Genomic DNA, 20,823 nt, shown 5'->3' with positions numbered 1-20,823 from the left:
ACGGCTTGACCGATTTTGACCATCTTGGTATCAAATGAAAGGTATTGAGAAGCCCTATAACTGTCTAGAACATTTCAAGTTCCAAAAACATCCGCAAGAGGCGCTAAAATCAAAAACAAAAATTGCCTAATTTTAAGGGGCAATATCTCCGAATCCCGATCATAGATTTCCTTGAATTTTTGATATGTTGTAGTCTGACTTAATATCTTTCACCAGTCCGAAAATGAAGAAAATCTATGTCGCCGTTTAGAAGATATGACCATTTAAAAAATTCTTGAATTTGAAAAGTTCTAAGAGCCATATCTCTTGAACGGTCTCTCCGATTTCGCTCAATTTGGTATCAAATTGAAGGTTTTGCAAAATTCTACAACTTTCTAGAACATTAAAAACCTCTAGAACCAATCCATGATGACAAAAAGTGCAAAAAACTGTTTTGATCAAACAAATATCCGCCATTTTTGTTCTAGATGTGACCTTGAAAATTATTGAAATTTATGTAAATTTATAGCCTATTTTAATACCTTTCCAAAACTAGTCAAGAAATTTCTGTAGGTCTTATAGAACCAGAGATATGACCATTTTTATGCATCAAATTACTGATTTTTACAAAAAAAAATCAGTTTTGCCTCAACTCAGAAATTAAATTACAACGCATAGACTGACCCATCCGCGTTGTGGTATACCAACTCTAATAACTGGACGCGTTATGATTGACTTTATCCTGGAAAGGCTTTAAAGCCCAGAAACTGTTAAAATCGTAAAATATTTCTCATAGAATATAAATAAAATCTTAGAATTTTCAATCTGCTTAGAAAAGATTTTCTAATACAATCAACTCCAGAATTAAAAGAAAATATCCTGTTAACGTGATTTTGCAGGGAAGATAACAAGGACGGTATACCCTTCTGAGATTTTCAGACAAGGATCAATAATTCAAAAAAAAAAAAACAAAGCCAAAAATTTGTTAACGAGGTGTTTTGAGTTTTTTGTCAACTTTAAAGACGTTTAAAATGGATTAAAAAATCTTTTGACATTTCTCTTCTAACTTTTGACGTTTATTTTTAACCCTTAACGACCAATACAGACGTTTTCGACCCATAACTCGTTATTGAAGTTGTAGAATTTTAGCTAGTTAATTTTTATTTATTGATGCAAAATGATGTCTGAATGATCCCTGGACATTTTTTAGAACACAAAAGGACATCTTTAATGACTCATAGGATCAGAAAAGACCTAACCTCAAAAATTAAAAAAAAATTAGCCAGAGCTTTCCACGCTTCTTTGCAATGTTTTCAGTGTGATCAATTGTGTCTTCCTTTGAACTTTGTCAAATTATCCTATTTTGGTGGATTTTCACTTCTTTTTTTTCTTTTTTCTGAATCCCTTTTTGAAGCGAATAACTGCGGCATTTAAATCTGACAAAAATTTTAAAGGATCTTTTTTAAATTGATCTACCGATCCTTGACTCAAGTTAACGGAAGAATATACCGTCTTATTCGTCTTCTCACCAACAATTATCACTGATAGACCTTTTAGAATCTCCCCAAATCACAGAGTCAAAATGCTGTACCTGCGGCATTACTCCTACAAAAAAATTAAACATTCATTCGCCCGGATGAATCACTTATGGAAAATAATTAGAAGAAAATCACGAAATTCTCATCATCTAATGCCATTTTTTTTCTTTTACATTCATGTAATATCCATGACATTGGCTATTATAGAAAACAGTGTTTTATTTTTAAAGTTTTAGCAATAAAAGACAGTTTACAGACAGAAAAACACTGGGTGAATGCGTAGTAAACAAAAAGATTCTGAGATTTTTTTTTTTTGTTCAAAAGAATAATATATATAGCAATTTCCGCGTGTAACGTTATATTATATATTTTTTTAAATACTTTTATTACCATTAATTTCCATTGATTCTCTTTTTTTTTATTTAATTTTCTTCCTCCCACGGAGGATAGTACATTTTTTTTCATTTTTCTCACTATTATTTGATTCATTGAAATAGCCTTTTCTTCTTTCTCTTTTTTTTTCTCCTATATATTTTTTTGTTTCGTCAGTAGGGTTATTATTTTCTGTTTTTAGTTTTTTTTTGTTGTATTAATATTCTATTACTTTTCACTTTTTGTGTGTTTATTAAAAAAAAAAAGTTTAAAAATGAACGTCAATAAGAAAAAAAAATAATAATTTAATGACTAATTTATTTATATATAAAAAAAAGTTGTCTATATAGAATTACACAATAAATAATAGTTATAATTTTTTTTCTTGTAATTATATAAAAAGAATCTTTCACGCCACCGACATTATGTTTTATTCTCTATACTTTATCAGAAGTGCTTTCTCGGTTATTTTTTCACTTTTTTTTTCTTTTTTAGAAATGTTATTTTTTGTTTTATTTAAAATTATTTGTTTTTAGTCATCAGAAAAAAAACTAATCTGAATTTTCTTTTTTTCCCTTAAATTTCGACTTCTCTAACGAAGAAATAAATATTTTGAAATTTTTTTTCTACAGCCTTTACCATTATATTTTATTTTCGTTTATTTTGTTTCCTTTTTTTTATTCTTCTTTTTTTGTGAATAAAATACGAGAAAAGCATTTCTCTCATTCACCCTATAATTGTTATTTATAATTGTTTTGTTTCTTTTTTTTATATTCTTATTAGATCTCTCAATAAAACAATTTTTAAATTTGTTTTTTAAAAAGGGAAATGATTTAATTTTTCTTTCGTTAAAAGAACACCTAGAGCTCAATAGATTAATCATTTATGCATCCTTCCCATCACTATTGTTATCGCTACGTGTATTTGTATGTGTTTTTTTTATTCACTTTAACAATTTTTTTGTATCTCTCTGTGAAAAATATTTAATGATGTTTATTATATATTTTTCACAATCAAATTACTTTAAAAAAAAAAATCTTTATAAATAAAAAAGAAAGAAGAAACGTACACAAAAAGAATCACTAATATTTTCCTATAGAATATTTTTTTCATTCACTTAAGTGATTTTTTTCAATATTGTATGATTTCGGGATATCTTCATTTTTTTTTAATCTTTCTCACGTCATCTCTGTAAAAAAATTCAGTGCTTTTGTAATTGCATTTTTTTTTAATAATAGTAGACTTTTTTTCCTTTTTTTTTAATTAATATAATTCTTACTTTATGATCATCTATTTTTTATTTTTATATTTTTTCTTTATATAATTTTTTTTATATATAATCATATTAATAACTCCCAACTTCAACGTCTACAGCCCACCTAAGTTTCTTTTTTAACTCACTTGATCTCTCTTTTTTTTGCATTAGCAATGTTTTTCCTGACATTCTACGTTGTGAAAGATGTCACTTTTCAGTGTTTTTTCTCTCTCTCTCGCACTCACTCACTTTGTAAAATTTTTTTTTATCAATCTTGCTCTCTGTCCAAAAACATTTTGAACATTGTGAAGAAGTATTAATGGACAAGTGCCTTTGTCACACTACTAAAAGTTATTAAATGATCTTTATCCAATATTTTTTTCTTACAATTAGTATTTTCTTTGTTTCTTCATTTTTTTTAATATAATTTTCTTTTATTCTTATTTTTGTTTTTTTTTTAATATAAATTAATAAGGAGGCTAAAGATCGTCAGACATAAATGAATTCTGTGATTTTAATTCCTCTAATCGTCGAATTTGTTGTCGTAAATACATTATTCTGGAAAATTAGAAACAAAAAATTTATGTTTGTTAATTTTTGTTTCAATTTAAAAAAAAATTGTTTAGAGCATTGAATGAGGAGGACGAAAATTTATCTTGATATCGATGGGCAAGACTTCCTACCAATGAACCTGACGTTGTTATCAAGTTCAAAGCTAAAGGCTATACCAACTAAGGTTACCCAACTTGGGAAGCCTTTACTAAGAAACCAAACTAAGAAAGTTCCGATATTAACTGTTGAGAAGTTTTCAGAGCCTAACATTTCCTTAATGCTTTATAATTTGTTACAAATATTTAAAAATCTAGTAAAAGAGCTGACTCCCTTAATACGGCATAAGTCAAGATTTTGTTTCAAAACCGGAAAGCCCAAAAAGGTCATTTAACAAGAGAGCCCTAGTTGTTGCTCGTTGTGAAATAAATGCTTAAGAAGATGGTCAAGACTTGCAGTTTAGTCTTCTAATCTGACTTTTAAACTGTTGTAGTCATTGTAGGAATCAATATTTTGAGGGCTGCATTGCAAAACAGGCTAAGTCGGTGTAAGCTCCGAACCGACTTAGCCGGTTTTACAATGCAGCCCTTGATTTATTTATTTTTCAATCAATAGTAGAGAATATTTTTCTTTACGCATAATGGATGATCTTTCAAGTGATTCAGAGTCAGAATTTGAGGGATTTGAATTGAGTAGCGATGAAGGTAGTGAGTTGGAACTCAGAGAAAATAGTGCAGACACTGATGACGAGGAGCATGAAGTTATTTACATTTTTAATTTTATTTTCTTGTACAATAAGGTGCAATTTGCTTATCTTGATTGTAGGAAGCTAGCTATGGAACAGCTCCAAGGAAAATGCATAACATTGCCTTCTGTGGGACTCCCGGACTAAAAAATCTAATGCCGGAAAATAGCGATCCTTCCCCACAGGATTTATTTGCCCTCTTAGATAACGAGGAATTGATTGTGGAACAGACAGTTTTTTTTTTGAAAATCACTGTAACTGTTACAAAAGTTCTTTAAGTCGGGAAAGATGGGTTCATTACCAACTTTGTAATAGTGGCCAAATTATCCCACATTTCCCTGAACACAAAAAAATGCATCAAAACAAGGCAAATGTTCACGTTAGTTAGCTGTGATTCTTTCTTAAAAGAAGCACAGCTTCTGTGTACACTCTAAAATGCAAAGTCGTCAGATCGGGCTCAAACTTGGGATGAGCACGAATTAGGGTCCCCACATTCCAAAAAACGTATGCGCCAAAAATGTGTCCGTCCGTCCGTCCGGAACCTTTTGCTGAATTACAAGAGAACGGTGATAGATAGAGACTTGCGGTCAACGGCAAAGTTCATATATCAGGTGGAAGACATACGATTATGATGTCAAATCCAACCCCCCACCCCCCCGTCCGCCATTTTGGATAACCCCCAAATTTTGTTTTCGCTATATCTCAGGCCCTATTATAGCTAAAGGTCTGAAATTTTGATATGTTGTAGAGGCCATCAAGACCTTTCCAACGATACCTCATTTTCGAAAATCGGCCAAGCCGTTTAGCCAATATGGCCGCCACAATTTTTCATCGAAAATCGGCCATAACTCGAGAACGGCTTAACCGATTTTGATCAACTCGGGCTCAAATGAAAGATATTAATGAGCCCTACAACTGCTCGGAACACTGCAAGTTCAAAAAATGACCGCAAGTGGCGCTAAAATCGAAAACAAAATTTTCGATGAGTTTTCGAAGAATATCTCGAGCACCGCTTTATAGAATTGCTTCAAATTTTGATATGTTATAGTTGGCTATAATATCTTGTATCATGCCAAAAATGAAGAAAATCTATGTAGCCGTTCCTGAGATATCGCGTTTTAAAGTTTACATGTCATATTTTGAGTTGCATATAAGACCAACGCCCCGCGAAGCGGGGCGTTTTATATATACACATATAAAAGTAAAGTAAAATATATATAAATGCATAGATATATACATTATATATACATATAAAAATGCAAAGATAAATATATATAACTGCAAAGATAAAAATTAAATATAACATGGATGGAACAGTATAAAGCGAAAGAACGGTAAGTAAAACTTACGGGCTGTGATTCTTTCTTTGTCAGTGAAATGTGAAATTGACGGAAAATTGAGGATGGGCAAATTTTGAGGAAGGCTTTCTCGCGTACCGAATCACAGCCAACGCCCACGATTAAGGCTTCTTACAAATTATCTGCGCGTTGGCTGTGATTCGGTGCGCGAGAAAGCCTTCCTCAAAATTTGCCCATCCTCAATTTTCCGTCAATTTCACATTTCACTGACAAAGAAAGAATCACAGCCCGTAAGTTTTACTTACCGTTCTTTCGCTTTATACTGTTCCATCCATGTTATATTTAATTTTTATCTTTGCAGTTATATATTTTTCTTGTGTTCCTGTAAAAAATGAATAGACACAAAAACGGTTAAAAACACGTGTAGTGAAAGACTTCACCCAGTCTAGTTAGACTCTGATATTCTGATTTTGATTATAAAAAAAAATAGATTCAGAAGTAGTTAAAAATCCTAAGGGAATTCACCATGAACTTTCAGCATTGAACTGGTAAACAAGGTAAAAGAAATTGATTTTGTGGTATATGAAGACTCATACGGAAAGCACCGGCGAAAAATTAATCCCCAAGATGAAGCAACAAGATGATGAAGCAACAAGATGAAGCAACTAGAATATCTTTGATTGATCATATTAAGTTATTTCCCATAGTGGAACCACGTTATGATAGATCTTTAAAAAAATATTTGGATGAAAATCTCTTAATTGTAAGAATGCACCGAATGTAGTCGAAGAAAACGTGAAAATGCAGTTGAAAAGAGTGCTACACTAAGGCAATATCGGGATATATTCAACGGAAAATTCTATTTAGAATTTCATTTACCAAATACCGACTTGTGGGATGAATTCACAACATACATAATGTACAGGAAGAAAAACTTAACTACATATTTCTATTAACTAGATAACTATTTCTTTTCTTGCCGAAAAGGACCGTGTTAAAATTCAGGAAGAAAAGGGATCGAAGAAACACCGATTAGCTGATTAGCCGTATATGATAATGAAAAAATTCTCAATGTATTAACTTATGTCACATAGTTCCTTTAGAAAATAATAATTCCTGATCCGCAGAAAAGCAGCATTACAACCTTCTGAATGAAGTATTCAATGGATTGAAAATTAATCCTAAAAAGTCGCAGACTCTAATAGTTCGTCTTAGTGGCTTCCATCTATTTTTATATCAAAGAAAAATGAGAACAAACCGCAATTCACACGAAGAATACACCTAAAATTGCCCAAGTTGAGATGAGTTAGGGAAGAAGTCCAATCTTAATTCTAACTTCTTCCCTAACTCATCTCAACTAAGGGATTTTACTATGCATTCTTCGTGTGAATTGCGTACATATATAATGTCCCATTAAAACTGGCTGGGGCGGTGGAGAGTGAGAGCCAACGAAACCAAATCAGTGCATGTAACTTTTACGACAAGGAAAGGAACCTGCCCACCAATCACCTTAAACAACAAACAAATACCTCAAGCTGATGAGGTTAGGTATCTTGGCCTCCATCTGGACAAGAGGTTGACGTGGCACAAACACATATGGACAAAAAGAAAGCAGCTGGGCTTGAGGATGAGAGACATGTATTGGTACATGGGGCGGAAATCAAAATTGTCAACTTACAATAAAGTGTTGCTCTACAAAACTGTGATAGTGCCAATATGGAGTTATGGCTGCCAGCTCTGGGGATCGGCGTGCTCCTCTAGTGTTGATATCCTCGAGAGGTTCTAAAGCAAAACGCTGAGACAAATTGTGAATGCCCCCTACTACGTTCCAAATGAACTTTTGAGACGTGATTTAGAGGTGCCCTCAGTGAAAGAAGCAATTAGAACATATAGTGAAAAGTACAAAGAAAGACTAAACTTGCACCCAAATCAGTCAGTGAAGAGAGATATTTTGCAGAGAGACAAAAGTGAAAGAAGACTTAAGAAGAAGTGGCCATGTGATCTTTATAGTGAACAATAGATGACTCAAAGTGTTGTGGGCTCAGTGGATCCCACATGGCGCGCCCCTCTTAAATTCCAAATTATCATTATAATTTGTGGTTTGAGAGGAAAAGACACAAAAAGTTCAAATGTGTTTAACACAGAAGTGCAAACAGTGGAGATAAAAAAAAAAAAAAAAAAAAAATTAAAATTTCCTCGAGTAAATTTTCACAATTATTTAAAAAAATATTCATTAAAAACCACTTTCGATACTGAAAGAGTGAATACAAAAATCTTTCTCCTTTTAATGACAAAAAATTTGATAAATGCATAAGTAAATAATTATAAAATGAACATATTTAGACCTTTTCTGGGGACGAATGAAAGGCATTTAGTGGCAGCAAATGTTCTTTCCCTAGAACCTCTAGCATACATGTGCTTACAGGCACATTACCGACTTTCCAAAAATCGCCAAATTATCCCATCTACACAAAACAAAATGAAACAGATCTTCGGAAATGTTCACATTAGTTTTTCTTGGTATCTTCCAAAAAAAATTAAATGATAAGTATTTAGAGAAAAATCTTTTCAAACACTTCAAAAAGTCTCAAATATGTATAAAGAAAAAAATATTCAGAAATAATGGACTTGATTATATCTAAACGGTTTTGTAAAAAGGGAAGAAACGAAAAATAACAATCTGTGAATTTTAAATGGAATTCGCAGTGAATCTTCCAAAAGTTGAATCACATTATGTAAGATGTCAAAGAAAAGCTATCTTGAGGAATCTCTGTCAGTTGCAAGCATGCATCAAATGTACTTGAATAAATTAGGGAAAAGGTTCTAAATACCGCCACAAGGGATAAGAGGCTAGTCTAAAGGCAATAAAGAGACAAGTTCAAAGATAACTTCAATCTGGAATTTTTCGTCCCAAGAAAGATCAGTGTGACGAATGTACAGCATACAGGAACTGTATAGTCAAATAAATTAAAAAAAACGAATGTTATTTATTCTTGCCTAAAAAGACCGTGTTTGAATGCACCAGTGAATGGATAGACTAAACGTAAATGGGTTAGTAGTATGATTGCTGTCGTCTTTGATTTCGAAAAGGTACTCTTGTATCCACTGACGTCACATAGTTCCTTCAGAAAGTAAAAATTTCTCATCTGCAGAAAAACAGCATTAAAACCTTCTTAATATAGTATTCAATGCATTGAAAATTAACCCAAATAAATTGTAGGCCCAAATAGTTCATCTAAGTGGCTTTCATTTATTTTCATATCTAAGAAGAAATGAAGAAAGATATCACATTAACTTTGTTTTAACGCAATTCACACGAAGAATAAACCTGAAATTGCCCAAGTTGAGATGAGTTAGGGAAGAAGTCCAGTCTCAATTCTAACATCTCCCCTAACTCACCTCAACTAAGGGACTTTACGATGCATTCCTCGTGTGAATTACGTATATTATGAATAATGCTCCATTGAAATTTTATAAAAGATTGAATTTCTCAATTATTTAAAAAAAATATATTCAATAAAAAACGCTATTGACATTGAAAGTGAAAATATAAAAATCTTTTTTAAGTAATCTTCTTTTAGGTGAACTTGGGACCTATTTCAGTAATGAACGAGTGGAGGATGCCAGCTTGGATTACGCAGCTAGGATCTTTAAATTAATAACTCTCGCTGACAAAATCTCAAACTATGTTTACGTATGAGTCTAATAATTACGGACCTACAGAGAAGAAAGATTTAGGATACTTATCCTAAAAAAAATCTAAATAATATGAAAAAAAATCTTTATTGTTCATGTGTTATCAAATTGGAGTACATAGTAAAAAAGAAATAGGAAAACCCAGATATGTGTATATAAAAAAAAAAGAAAACAGGGATTCTGGACATGTTTATGTCCAATCCCTTAATGAGCAACGGATGATTAGCAAAGATTTGTGAAACTACCAAGTCGTGTGCTTTGCTTGAAAGGCAACTCAGAAGTTCCACACAGTAGCTATTGAGAAACCGCAGTAAGAACCTAGTTTTCTCGTTGAAATCTTATGGGAATATTAATAAAAATTTTATTGTCTTCTAGTAACCTTCGGTTGGAAGTTGATCCTTTTTAAGGATCAAAATTCCTATTTGTGCTCGGTTTTTGCACAATTGTAGCTGGTTGTTTGTGAAGAAACTCATCCTTAATGTTTAAAGTTTTTCCTTTAAAACCTTTATCTTTAAAGATCTTTAACCATCACGAGAAGTATGGTTTTTTTCCTTAAAAATTAATATTTGTCTACATTGTAAAAACGGCTAAGTCGGTTCGGATCCCATACAAAGTTAACCGACTTAGCCGTTTTTACAATGTAGCCCTCGATATGCAAAGATTGCACAAGTTTTTTTTGGTTTTTTAAAAATTATTTTTTAGTTTTTTCAAATACATATTCCGATGTATCAACACGGGTGGATTTTCTACTAAAGCTTAATTTATCCTCTTTCCAAAAATTCAAGGACGACTAAAATTAGATAATCGGTTGATTTTTAACATTCAATTTCAAGAACCCTGAATAGCAACGATGTTGCTGAAAGAATTAAGAAATACATGACGTTGACGCAGAAATTGACCAATCTGACATCTAGACGAAACTTTTTGCTTGAATGCAGGAAGTCTAGACTCATCCCTTCGCATATCCTGGATAGTTCGACAGGAGATGAAGGGGATTAACCAATTTAGAGGAAAACCTCATTATAAAAAGCATATAAATACCAAGGTAAGAGCTTGTTTTTTTGTATCTAAAGGGCCTAATTCAGCGACCAAGAAACCCTTGAAATCTTTGAATTTTGTACTGAAATTTCAAGATTTCAAGCGAATTTCAAGGGTTTCTTGGTCGCTGAATAAGGCCCAAAGTTAGCATAATTTGCAAAATTTTTAATCGAATGTTTAAAAAAAATCAGCCTTTCAAGTTTTGAAAAGAATAGAACATGTGTAGTTTTCAATAAACATTTTTTAAATCAACTCTTCAAAGTATTTATACATTATACAATAGTTACAGGGACTTTTTAATTCCTTTAAGATAATTCTCACAGTCCCTTTTAGATCTCGGTCGCTATCGGACGTTTTTAAAATTCGATCCGCGCTAAAGCGAAATTGTAAAGTGGCTGCAAACCCCACAAATCTATTTCTCAATCATTAATAAATCCTTCCCGTTCTCATAAGAAAACGGAAATATCCTCTAAATAAATTATATATCTTGCCCTTGGGGGAGGGGCAAGATGCTTCTAGAACAGATATTGTGAATGATCTTCCTTTGTCAATTATTAGCATAAAATTGAATAGCATAGCAAACTTGAAAAGAACTAAGACATAAGTCAATTTAAAATCTCAGTACATTACAAAAAAAAGAAAAAGCTATTCAAATACAGTGGGACCCCAGTACAACGACCACTCGGATGTACTCTTCACACTCATTATTTTCAATGCGCGAGAGTAGTTCAACCAAGCCGTCGTTATACTGAGGTCCCACTGTATCATAAAGACATTTACTTATTTATTTCTTTATCTGGATTATACCCAAGGTACGTACCGACAATAGTGTACAGTCCTCAGTGTACTCAGAGTATTCTTCATAAATAAATAAAATAAAACAAATAATGGGCCTAATTCAGCGACCAAGAAACCCTTGAAATCTTTGAATTTTGTACTGAAATTTCAAGATTTCAAACGAATTTCAAGGGTTTCTTGGTCGCTGAATAAGGCCCAATATCAAAATCTTTGAAATTTGCAAAGAGCAAAACAATGAAATTTGTAAAACCTGTATTGTACAAAATCGACATTTTAGGGCTTAATTTTTCCCATTTGTTGCAAAATTTTTATTTAAACGAATGATTTTTATTAATTATCAATAGCTTTTAAAAAAAAAAATACATGAAGAAACTTAAAGGTATAGAAGGCTCTGATGCAAATTCCACTCAATCAGATCGGTTAGACAGGAATAAGCTTTAACAAACCATGAAACCTCTTAACAGAAGTAAGACCCAATTTGTTAAATAATCGGTCCTATTCAACGACCAAGAAATCCTTGAAATTTCAGAAGAAATTCATGAAATTTCAAGGATTTCTTGGTTGCTGAATGGACCGCGTGTAGGAAATTTACAAAAAACTATAATACTTTTTTTTTTCGATCGTCCCTAAAGGAAGTCTTTCTAACCACGATACAAGCTACACTTCGTTCCTAATGGAACATCTGCAGTTGAAGAAAGTTCCAACCCTTTCGTCTACACCTTAGATTCAAAAATTATCGTATTTTCTCATCAGTTAAGATATAAAACTAACACATTTCAGTGAATTCATCCCATTCAATGCTCTAAAACCAGTAAAATGTAAAAAACGTAAAATTGTAAAAGGGTACTCACTTTTGTTCATGCAATGTTGATTGTATTTCTGTGATTCTAACTATACTTCGGGCAATTTTCAAGTCAGCAGATATTTTTGTGCACTGCAGATCCCCCAAAATGTGAGTTTCTTCCGAACACTTTTGTCCCTGTTTACGATTTTAGGCAAAAACATTTAAAGTTTTGAACGATTTTCTTCCTTCATTAACTCTTTTTACTCACCTGTTTCTCCAGCAAGTCTGCTGGCCAATTTGTCACATGTTGTATTAGATCTGTCCTTGAGTAATTTGCGAGACTCGGTGTTAAACTAGGTCCCAATGTTCTCGATACTTGCGATGTTACTCCTTGGAGGCTACTTAATGTTGCTGATGATGTTCCATCTACTGTTAGAATGTAAAAAATAAATCTTTTAATTTATCAAAACTGCTGGAAAAAATCAAGAAAAAATCTTACATTTTTTATAGTCAGAATTGAGAACATCCATTTCTTGTGTTGGCGTCGGTGGGCCGTCGCCGATTACTAAACTATTTCCACTCGTATCAATTTTCACGGCTGTTCCAGCTCCACCCTGAGGAACCTGGGTCATTGCACTACCGAAAACACTCCCGGTTGCTGTGTGATTGAGAAGGGACATTGTGTGCAAGTGCGGGAGGTTGTAAAGTGGAGAATTCAAAACATGTTCCCTGAAAAGTCAAAGAAAATTTATGTTTTATGTCTTTTGCTAAAGAAATAAATGAAAATCAAGCAAAACGCACCTAATGTTATTTGAATTATTCTCCCCAGCAATGGAGACATGTTGATGCTGTTGCTGCCGTGAAGACATCATGAGGGCATTATTGATAGTCTGCAGTGCCTTTTGCGGATTAAGTTCCGTCTGATCGATCGTCTTATTGCCCGTAATTTGGGAGAGAATCTTGGGCAGATTTGCCAGTGAAACAGGCGGTGGTCCCGGTGTATTGGAGTTCATTACCATATCACCCGTTGATGATGCCTGTGATTGTGCCACCGTATTGCCCAGCGATAGGCACATCCCTGCCGTTGATGCCACCACCGATGACGGCGACGACACGGGCATTGTGCCGAGATGATGAAGCTCTGCGGCACTCTTCATCTTCATTCCCGCCATTGTCGATGAACTCGTGACCGTTGATGTGCCCATTGCAAGTGTGGCTGACGATGGGATTGTAAAATGCTGCTGCTGCATGTGGGAGGAATTTGTGGGTGTCACCGGTGGATGGGATGAAAGACGCGGCAGGGCATTGCCCGTCATTCCAGGCGGTGCACTCCCGTCGCTATTGTGATGATGATGCTGCGACTGTTGCGTTGTTGGTGTGCTGGAGTGTGAATAATTCCCCTCGCTGGTGGGTGTTGAATCCCCAGGACTTATATCCATGTCCTGACTATCGTCGTGACGTCGCCTGTGCCCATCGGCAGCATCGTGCTGCCAGCGCATTCGACCACTACTGCTGCGTGAACTGGAATGTTTGCCATACGACGACCGCGAGAAGCGATCATCGCGATCAGTTCGCTCCTTGTCACGGTACTCACTACCCCGTGCATGTTGCTCCTTCACCGAGCCACCCCTTTCGCGTTCCACCCACTCCCGGGGCTTCTCCCACTGTGACACCTCCGTCTTGCAGTTGTAGTAATACTTCTTTCCCGATGACGATGTGTGCTCACTCCAGTCACCAACGCGCGTCATGCGCTCACGATCACGATCACCCCTTTCGCGATCTCTCTCGCGATCACGATTCTCCGACTGGCTCCCACTGCTACTCACGCACATCTTTGACGAACGACGCGTCTGATCAATTCGATCGTGATTCGTTCGATGCTCTGAATCACGATCGCGGCGATCCCGCTTATCTTTTGGAGATCGCAAACAATCTGCAATGTTTTTGTTTTTGTTTTTAAATTTTTGCATTTTTGTTGTTTTTCTTGATGAAATTCTTATTTCAATTTTTAAAGCTAAGAAGAACATTATGGAGTTCAAAACTGAAGTCTTAACTTTAGCTTTGATACTGAACAATCACGTAAAAGGTGCTAGCTAAGTATTCTAGATAAGAAGATCAGTCAAAATTAAATGAGAGCCTTATTAAATTTCGCCTCAAGAAGTTTTAATAGCATGTCTACAAAAGAACCATAAAATGTTTAATAATTAGAGAAAATGCTCAGAATTGACTTCTTTTCCTATAAATCTAGAATTTTGATAATTTGAATTTGAATCTATCGTTAAGTAAATCTTTACTAAGAATCTTTAGGCAAGGAGTGTTTATCTGGCGAATATTTTGATTTTTTAAACGAATCATTCGAATCATTCTTTTGCTAAAAACCGAAAAATGCAAAACCGGAAGTAATCCAAAAACGTATTTAGGAATTTTTGGCTTAAATTTATTCTTTTTTTTTTTAGTTGAATTTACTACTTTTTAATAATAAATTACTACTTTTCAGAATGAATTTAGTCCTTTTTTTTTAGACTTTAATGATTTCCAAGGGGTGTTTATCTGGCGAATATTTTGGCTTTTTAAGCGAATCATCCGAATATTTCTGAAGATCTGAAAAATTATTTGACAAATTCTTGAAAGGGAAATGGGGCCCAATTTTGACTTTCTAGTGTCTTTTTAAATTAACTACTTATTAATAATTACACAAGACTTTAAATGTAGTAAATTATGGAAAAATAAGAGCCTAATATTGACTTAAAAATGGTATCAGATTTATGAGAATTGATTTTCATTTAATATAATATTGAATATCTGATTTCACATGAACATCTTTTGCTAAAAATCGATAAACTTAAAACCAAAAAAAATTCAAAAACTTATTTAAGAACTTTTTGTTTGTATTTATCTTTTTTGGGTTAAAATTACTACTTTTTAGCATTTATTTACTACTTTTCAGTTTGGATCTAGTCCTTTTTTTATAGCTTTTATAACTTTTTTTAAAATAAATTTTGTTTCTCAATCTGAGCTGTTTTGGGCCTGAAAACCAAATTGGCTTGAATTTACTACTTTTCGGTTTGATTTAATCATTTTTAAGCTTTAATTTAACATTAGGCTTAGACCTATATATGAGTTTCCTTGGGAAATCATCCGAAGATTTGTGAATAAACCGAATATTTCCGAAGATCCGAATAATTTTGTCCAGATAAACACCCCTTGATGATTTCTTTTAAGTTTTGTTCTTTAATCTGTACAGTTTTGGGACTGAAAAATTTACTACTTTTTTAGTTTAATTAAAGTGTTTTTATGGTTGAATTTTATCCGAATATTTCCAAAGATCCGAATAATTTCGTCCAGATAAACCCCCACACAATTTTTGGAATAAAAAGCAAAATGAATCAACAATTCTAAATAATTATTATAGTTCTTTCATCTTTTCTATTAAATTTCAGACTCTGAAACGCTAAAACGTCAGGAAGATAAAGATTTTTGCTTTTAAGACAAAGAAAGACATTTGTACATTCATGAAAATGTTTAAGTTAAATATTTTTATAGTAAGACATTTCATTAAGTGATTTCGTGTAACCAAATTGGTTATCTTTCGTCAAATATGACCAATTTTATTTTTAATATTTCAAACCATTCTTTAAGGTGGACTCAGAGACTTGAACGATTTTCCAAGAGCTTTCTACTCGAAAAAGATCGCACATATTCCAGTAGTTTTGCTTAGAACTAAAAAAGCATTTAGGACATCTAAAGTGTAGAATCGCGACTTGGGGGCTCTGGGTCTGAGGACTCTCGCCCCCTCTCAACTCCCAGCACTGTACCCAAGCACGACTCTAAAGCTAATGACTCCTCGAAGAGTCTACCGAAGTGTTGTACCAACCGAGGCGGTCTGCCTCCATCCTCGCAAGGTACCCCTAACAGTGCATTGTGGGAGAAGAGAGAGTCCTCTTACGCAAAACAGCCTAAGCTGAAGGGGTAGGTGTTCGGGCTTTTGAACGCCTTTTGGGGTCATAGAACTACAAAAGTGGGTATGTTTATCTAGGTCTTAGAACTATATTTTTGTTATTTTTTAGACTTGTAAATATTGGGTGAAATTCACGAAAAATCTGGCTTGAATGTAATAAGCAACACTTGAGTTTTTAGCTTGGCTAAATCCTCTTAATCAAGGGCCTAAGTTTTTGGGACAGCTTAAGGCCTAAGTTTAATAACTCAGTTTAAGTATGATTTAAGTCTCTTAAGGATAAGCTTTAATTGTTTTTAGCTAGGGCTAAGTTTTTCATTTAATGCTTAAGTTCTTTTTAAGGTAATATTTTAAGATTTTAGAAATAGGCCAAACTGAATTGGAGCTTAAAGCTTTTTTGAATGATTTTTACGTATTTCAATGTGCAAAAACGGGCAATCCTTATTTTATTCAAGCAGCAAAATCAGTAAAAGTTTTAAAGAACGTATTTAGCCAAGATTTAGTCTGAAATAATTTTAAAATCTGAAGAATCTGGTCTTAAGGCACTCAAGTTTGGTCTTAAACAATTTAGATTTAACTAAACGAACTATGCCGACTTTGGCAGTGAATTCAACCCTATATTTGTAATGTTTTCTTAGAGTTTAGGGAAATTATTTCTATGACAAAGAAGTCTCACTTTCTCGATTATTTTCTTTCTTGATGCCTACAGTTTTATGACAAAATAGCCCACAAAATGCCTAGAAAATACAGAACTGGAGTTCAAGATGGATTTTCGAAAGAACCTCCAAGTTCTAAGAAGTAAGAAACATGCAAATATTGGCCAACAAACCCACTGAAAATCTAATTGGTTTTCTAATTAGAAAATTGTCATCACTATGAGATTAATCTTTCGTATCAAACAGAAGTCTTATTTGATTGGTTTAGAATCTCAAAATGGGTCCATCTGTGTAATTTACCTATTCTGACGCTTTTAAGGTTTCATTTGATTCAAGAACAATCTCTACCTTGGAGGTCATTAACCTACCTACATACACTGAGAGTTTACGTTAATTATTCTCTCGGAAAATGTTCTAATTTTCTTATTTCCCTTCTTGGCAGTGTTATTTGGCATTCAAGACAAGCTGCCTGAATATTGCTTTTAATTAAAGTTTTTTTCCAAGAATTCTCAATATCTCGCAATCAAAACAACCTCTTTTATCTTTCAAGAAACTATCTAAATTAAATCTAATTAAGGGAGGGAATTAATGGGGCAATTCTTCTCTAGCCTTACCTATGTATTTGTCCTTTTTGTAGGAATCCCGATCACGTTCCTTATCCCGCATTCTCATTACGAAACTTGTGCATCTGTCTGAATCACGGTAGCGATTCTCACGCGGTGGAGAATCCAGTTCCGGGGAAGCAAATCTGTAGTTGTTGCCTGCAATGAAAACAAAATCCACCCAAAGAATGGAGAACGGTGAATTTATTTACATTTTTTTCATTTGTTTTCTGTGTTTTTTTGCAAACTCTTTGTGTGTTGAAGATGATGTAGAGAAAAACGAGGTGAATTTACCATTATTTAGGGAGCTATTCCCACTTCCGGCACCACCAGACGTTGGGGAGGAGTCCCTGTCCCGCAGATAGCTACTTGATCTACTAGCCTCTCGTTCATAATCCCTCTTGTATTTGGAGTTCTGCAACGGAAATGGAGAAAAACTCGTGAATTTTGCCTTCCGGATGGGGGTTTTTGTGGTCTCTCTATTAGAGATGCAAAAACCATCGATATTTATCGATAGTATCGATAGCTTCGGCTATCGAAAACTATCGATTGGGAAATAGGACTATCGGACTATCGGAACAATTTTCTCTTTCCATTATGAAACGCGCTGTCTCATTTGAGATTCGTACAAAAAATATTATAAAAACTCAAACTCAAAATTTTAATTTTAATTTATAAGGGTTTTTTCTACATGTACGGATAGCAAGTCGTAGTAGTATGAAATTGATTTATTTTCTTTTAAATATTTGTTATAAAGAGACTACTAACTACTTTTATTCAAATATATGGTCAAGCGCGTAGCGCCCTTGCAAAAAACCAAACTACGTTTTTAGGGTAGATACTGATAATTTTTTCTTTCCTTTTAATTAAAATTTGTCAATTATAAGATTTTTGATATTCTGGAAAAAATCTTATAGGATTTTGACATTTTATTCCTTTAATTGAATTTTTGAAAGAAAATTACTTTTCCGGGCCTCTTCAGAGATCTTCCGACTTTTCCTCGACAACAAATTCTTTGTTTTTCTTTTCTAGAACGAAAATAGAACGATTCCAAAATATTCATCTGTCAAAATCTTCCAACATTTTAATTCTTAAAAAAAGAGAAGATTTTTATCAGAATATATCTTATTTTTTTTAACTCTCCGTACACTATGACCAAAATACTTAAGTCCATTGCCATGGGGGTAGTGACCGTAGTGACCGACTTCATAGGCCGAAATCTTTCGGTCAAATGTGCATCATTAAACTCCTTGGTACTCTTTTATCTTTTGTCTATTTTAGAACATTGAGTCTTTTCAGTTTAGAATGATCAAGAAAGAGACACAGAGTGACAAAGCGAAGAAAAAAACAATAAATTCAACCGTTACACTAATTTTTGAATTCGCTCTTCTTACATTTATGTTAATAACTTTTTTTCTGGTGGATGGATTGACCTCAAATTTTGATACAATCTTCTCAGATAACCAAGAAACTTATTTCCAAAAGATCGGTTCTAAATGTCTAAGAATTAGGGCGTAATAGCTCGAGATAGAACTCTGGGGTCGGTCACCTACCCCTCATGGCAGTGCGAGGGTTTTAAGAACGTTTTTCGTTTATTTCAATTATTTTCGCAATGAAAAATTCTGTTTCTGTAATTGGGTTTTTTGCGAGGGTGCTACGCGCTTTATCATGTTGGTAAAAATAATTTCTTTTTGGGTAAGTAGTTTGGTTTTTTTGCGGGGGATAGGGTAACTGGTGCAAAATGTTAGAAATACAAGACACAACATTTCCAATAGATATCTCAGTAAATATTATTCGTAATTATTCTAATTTAGTTAAAAGTACCTTTTTTAACTCTAACTAACCATATAAAGATTTAAAATAATTGATCTAATATTTTGGGATTTATTTAAAAATAATATTTTCGAATTTAAAAGTTACTTTGACCTTTCATTTCAATATCGTATTTCGGCGTATTTCTACGCATTTTTTTTTTGACCCAAATGCATTTTAGATAGAGTAACAATTGCTGAACACGAACCTAGTTTAAATTTTCCGGGTTTTCCCGTAGAACACTGACATTAAAAAGTACCACTTGGGTCAAAAAGTTAGACATCGTTTTTAAGGCAGTTATCTTTATTTTAATTAATTTATTTTTTTTGTATTTTTATTATAAAAAAATTTTCCAATTGTTGCACAAATATCTTATTCTCAATTGCTTTTATAGTGTTTAAATGAAATAAATTCATAAAATTAAAATTTAGGGACAAAAAACGTAAATTAACATTTTGCCCCATGGTTGGGGTAAAAAGTTAGAAGTGCAAGGTTTCGGAAAATAAGCTGAAAATGCATTTTCCCGTTGAGTTATAAATTTTTCGTCTGAGAAAAAGTTGTAGCCTGGAAAATTTCTTATAAGATAGTTGTCATGGAAAAACTCAAATATTTTCAGGGAAATCAGGAAAATGTTTCTCCCAAAAAAACAAATTTTTGCCCCATGTCCCCCAACACTTCTTTTGAACAGCGAAAAACCGGTCATATCCACGAACAAAAAATTTATCGATAGTCATCGATAGTTATCGATAGCTTTCCCAAAAATATTCGATAGTATCGATAGCGAATTTTTCCGATAGTTTGCATCTCTACTCTCTATTTTGATTTTGCCGTGTCCGGAAAGAAAGTTGATGTGGTGGCGCTTGCAACAACTTTCTCACTCAGTTAATTACCAAGAAAACCGCCCAAGGGCCCCATTTCTCCCCCAAATACCCCCCGGGTGGCCCCAATGCACCCCCAAAGGGCCCTTTTGGGTGTTTTCCGGGGGAATTAATGCATTTTCATGGGGGATTTGTGTATCAAACATGGAGAATTATTGAGTTTCCCTTCGAGTTTGACAGGTCGGAATAAATCTCAGAAAATACCCGTGAAAACCCCCGCATACCCCGGAAAACTCATTGTAAACCCCTAAAAGGTTCCCCGGGGAAGAGAATTGGGGCAACAAATGAATATTTATGTAATTATAAAATGCATAAAAATGATGAATTTATTTACCTGGTAGGGATGATGGGGATGTTTATCGAAATACCTGCAAAGATACAAAAGAAACCATCAGGAAGGCCCAAAAATTGCGGGGATGTGCATGAAAATCCCGCAGAATGGAAAATCCGCCAGATTTTCATGAAATATTTTGTGGAAAATGTAAAACAATTGTGGAGGTGAAAAAATGCCATGGCCGAATTCACAATGAAATTTCACATAAATACACAAGGATAAATAGATAAAAGTATTACCCATCGCTACGCTGAAGTTTTCTAGCATGCATTACCATTAATGCAAAACTCTGGGGACATGTATTTCGACGCCTTTTTTTCCTTAAATTAATCTCATGAGAAAAACACAAATTGGGCAAATTTTTTGGAAAGCGATCTCTGCTCCCTCTGCTTCTCACTCTCGGAACTGCTGCTACTTCGTGGGCGCTTCGCCTCTCTTCGGGTGTGGTGCGGCACAGTTGGGTGTCCCAAAATTTTCATTAATTCTTATTTTGGTTTAATTTTCAGTTTTGCGTAATTTTTGTGTTTATTAAAT

At 33.8% G+C, this 20,823-nt stretch overlaps 3 protein-coding genes across 3 annotated transcripts in view; 1 reads left to right on the top strand and 2 right to left on the bottom strand.

The window, feature by feature from the left end:
- Positions 1-20,823, top strand: part of LOC129791241 (fatty acid synthase-like) — a 1,176,504-nt gene that overhangs the window by 178,557 nt on the left and 977,124 nt on the right. The gene's annotated exons all lie outside the window — the stretch shown is intronic.
- The window catches only part of LOC129789960 (pupal cuticle protein), a 1,201,887-nt gene that overhangs the window by 241,252 nt on the left and 939,812 nt on the right, over positions 1-20,823 (bottom strand). The window lies entirely within an intron of this gene.
- Positions 2,191-20,696, bottom strand: LOC129789864 (WW domain-containing adapter protein with coiled-coil homolog). Its single transcript, XM_055826956.1, has 9 exons — positions 20,529-20,696; positions 20,290-20,323; positions 17,560-17,680; positions 17,278-17,424; positions 12,854-13,985; positions 12,552-12,781; positions 12,321-12,481; positions 12,120-12,247; positions 2,191-3,702 (listed from the first exon to the last, which is right to left on the bottom strand). The coding sequence occupies exons 1-9, from the start codon at positions 20,564-20,566 to the stop codon at positions 3,624-3,626; spliced, it is 2,070 nt and encodes a 689-aa protein (XP_055682931.1). The 5' UTR covers positions 20,567-20,696; the 3' UTR covers positions 2,191-3,623.

The sequence above is a fragment of the Lutzomyia longipalpis genome, chromosome 2, assembly GCF_024334085.1.
Source record: "Lutzomyia longipalpis isolate SR_M1_2022 chromosome 2, ASM2433408v1".
In the NCBI taxonomy this organism is placed as follows: domain Eukaryota; kingdom Metazoa; phylum Arthropoda; class Insecta; order Diptera; family Psychodidae; genus Lutzomyia; species Lutzomyia longipalpis.
The sequence above is the reverse complement of the archived record's forward strand: the minus strand, read 5'-3'. Positions and strand labels throughout refer to the sequence as shown.

What these genes read in the sequence shown, in the direction of transcription:
- LOC129789864 (XM_055826956.1), bottom strand. Translation starts at nt 20,566, where the DNA reads ATGGTAATGCATGCTAGAAAACTTCAGCGTAGCGATGG. An exon ending in CAAAAAGGACAAATACATAG is followed by an intron (nt 13,986 to 17,277) that starts GTAAGGCTAGAG and finishes AAAACATTGCAG; the next exon opens with ATTGTTTGCGATCTCCAAAA. An exon ending in TCAACATTGCATGAACAAAA is followed by an intron (nt 3,703 to 12,119) that starts GTGAGTACCCTT and finishes CTAATTTTCCAG; the next exon opens with AATAATGTATTTACGACAAC.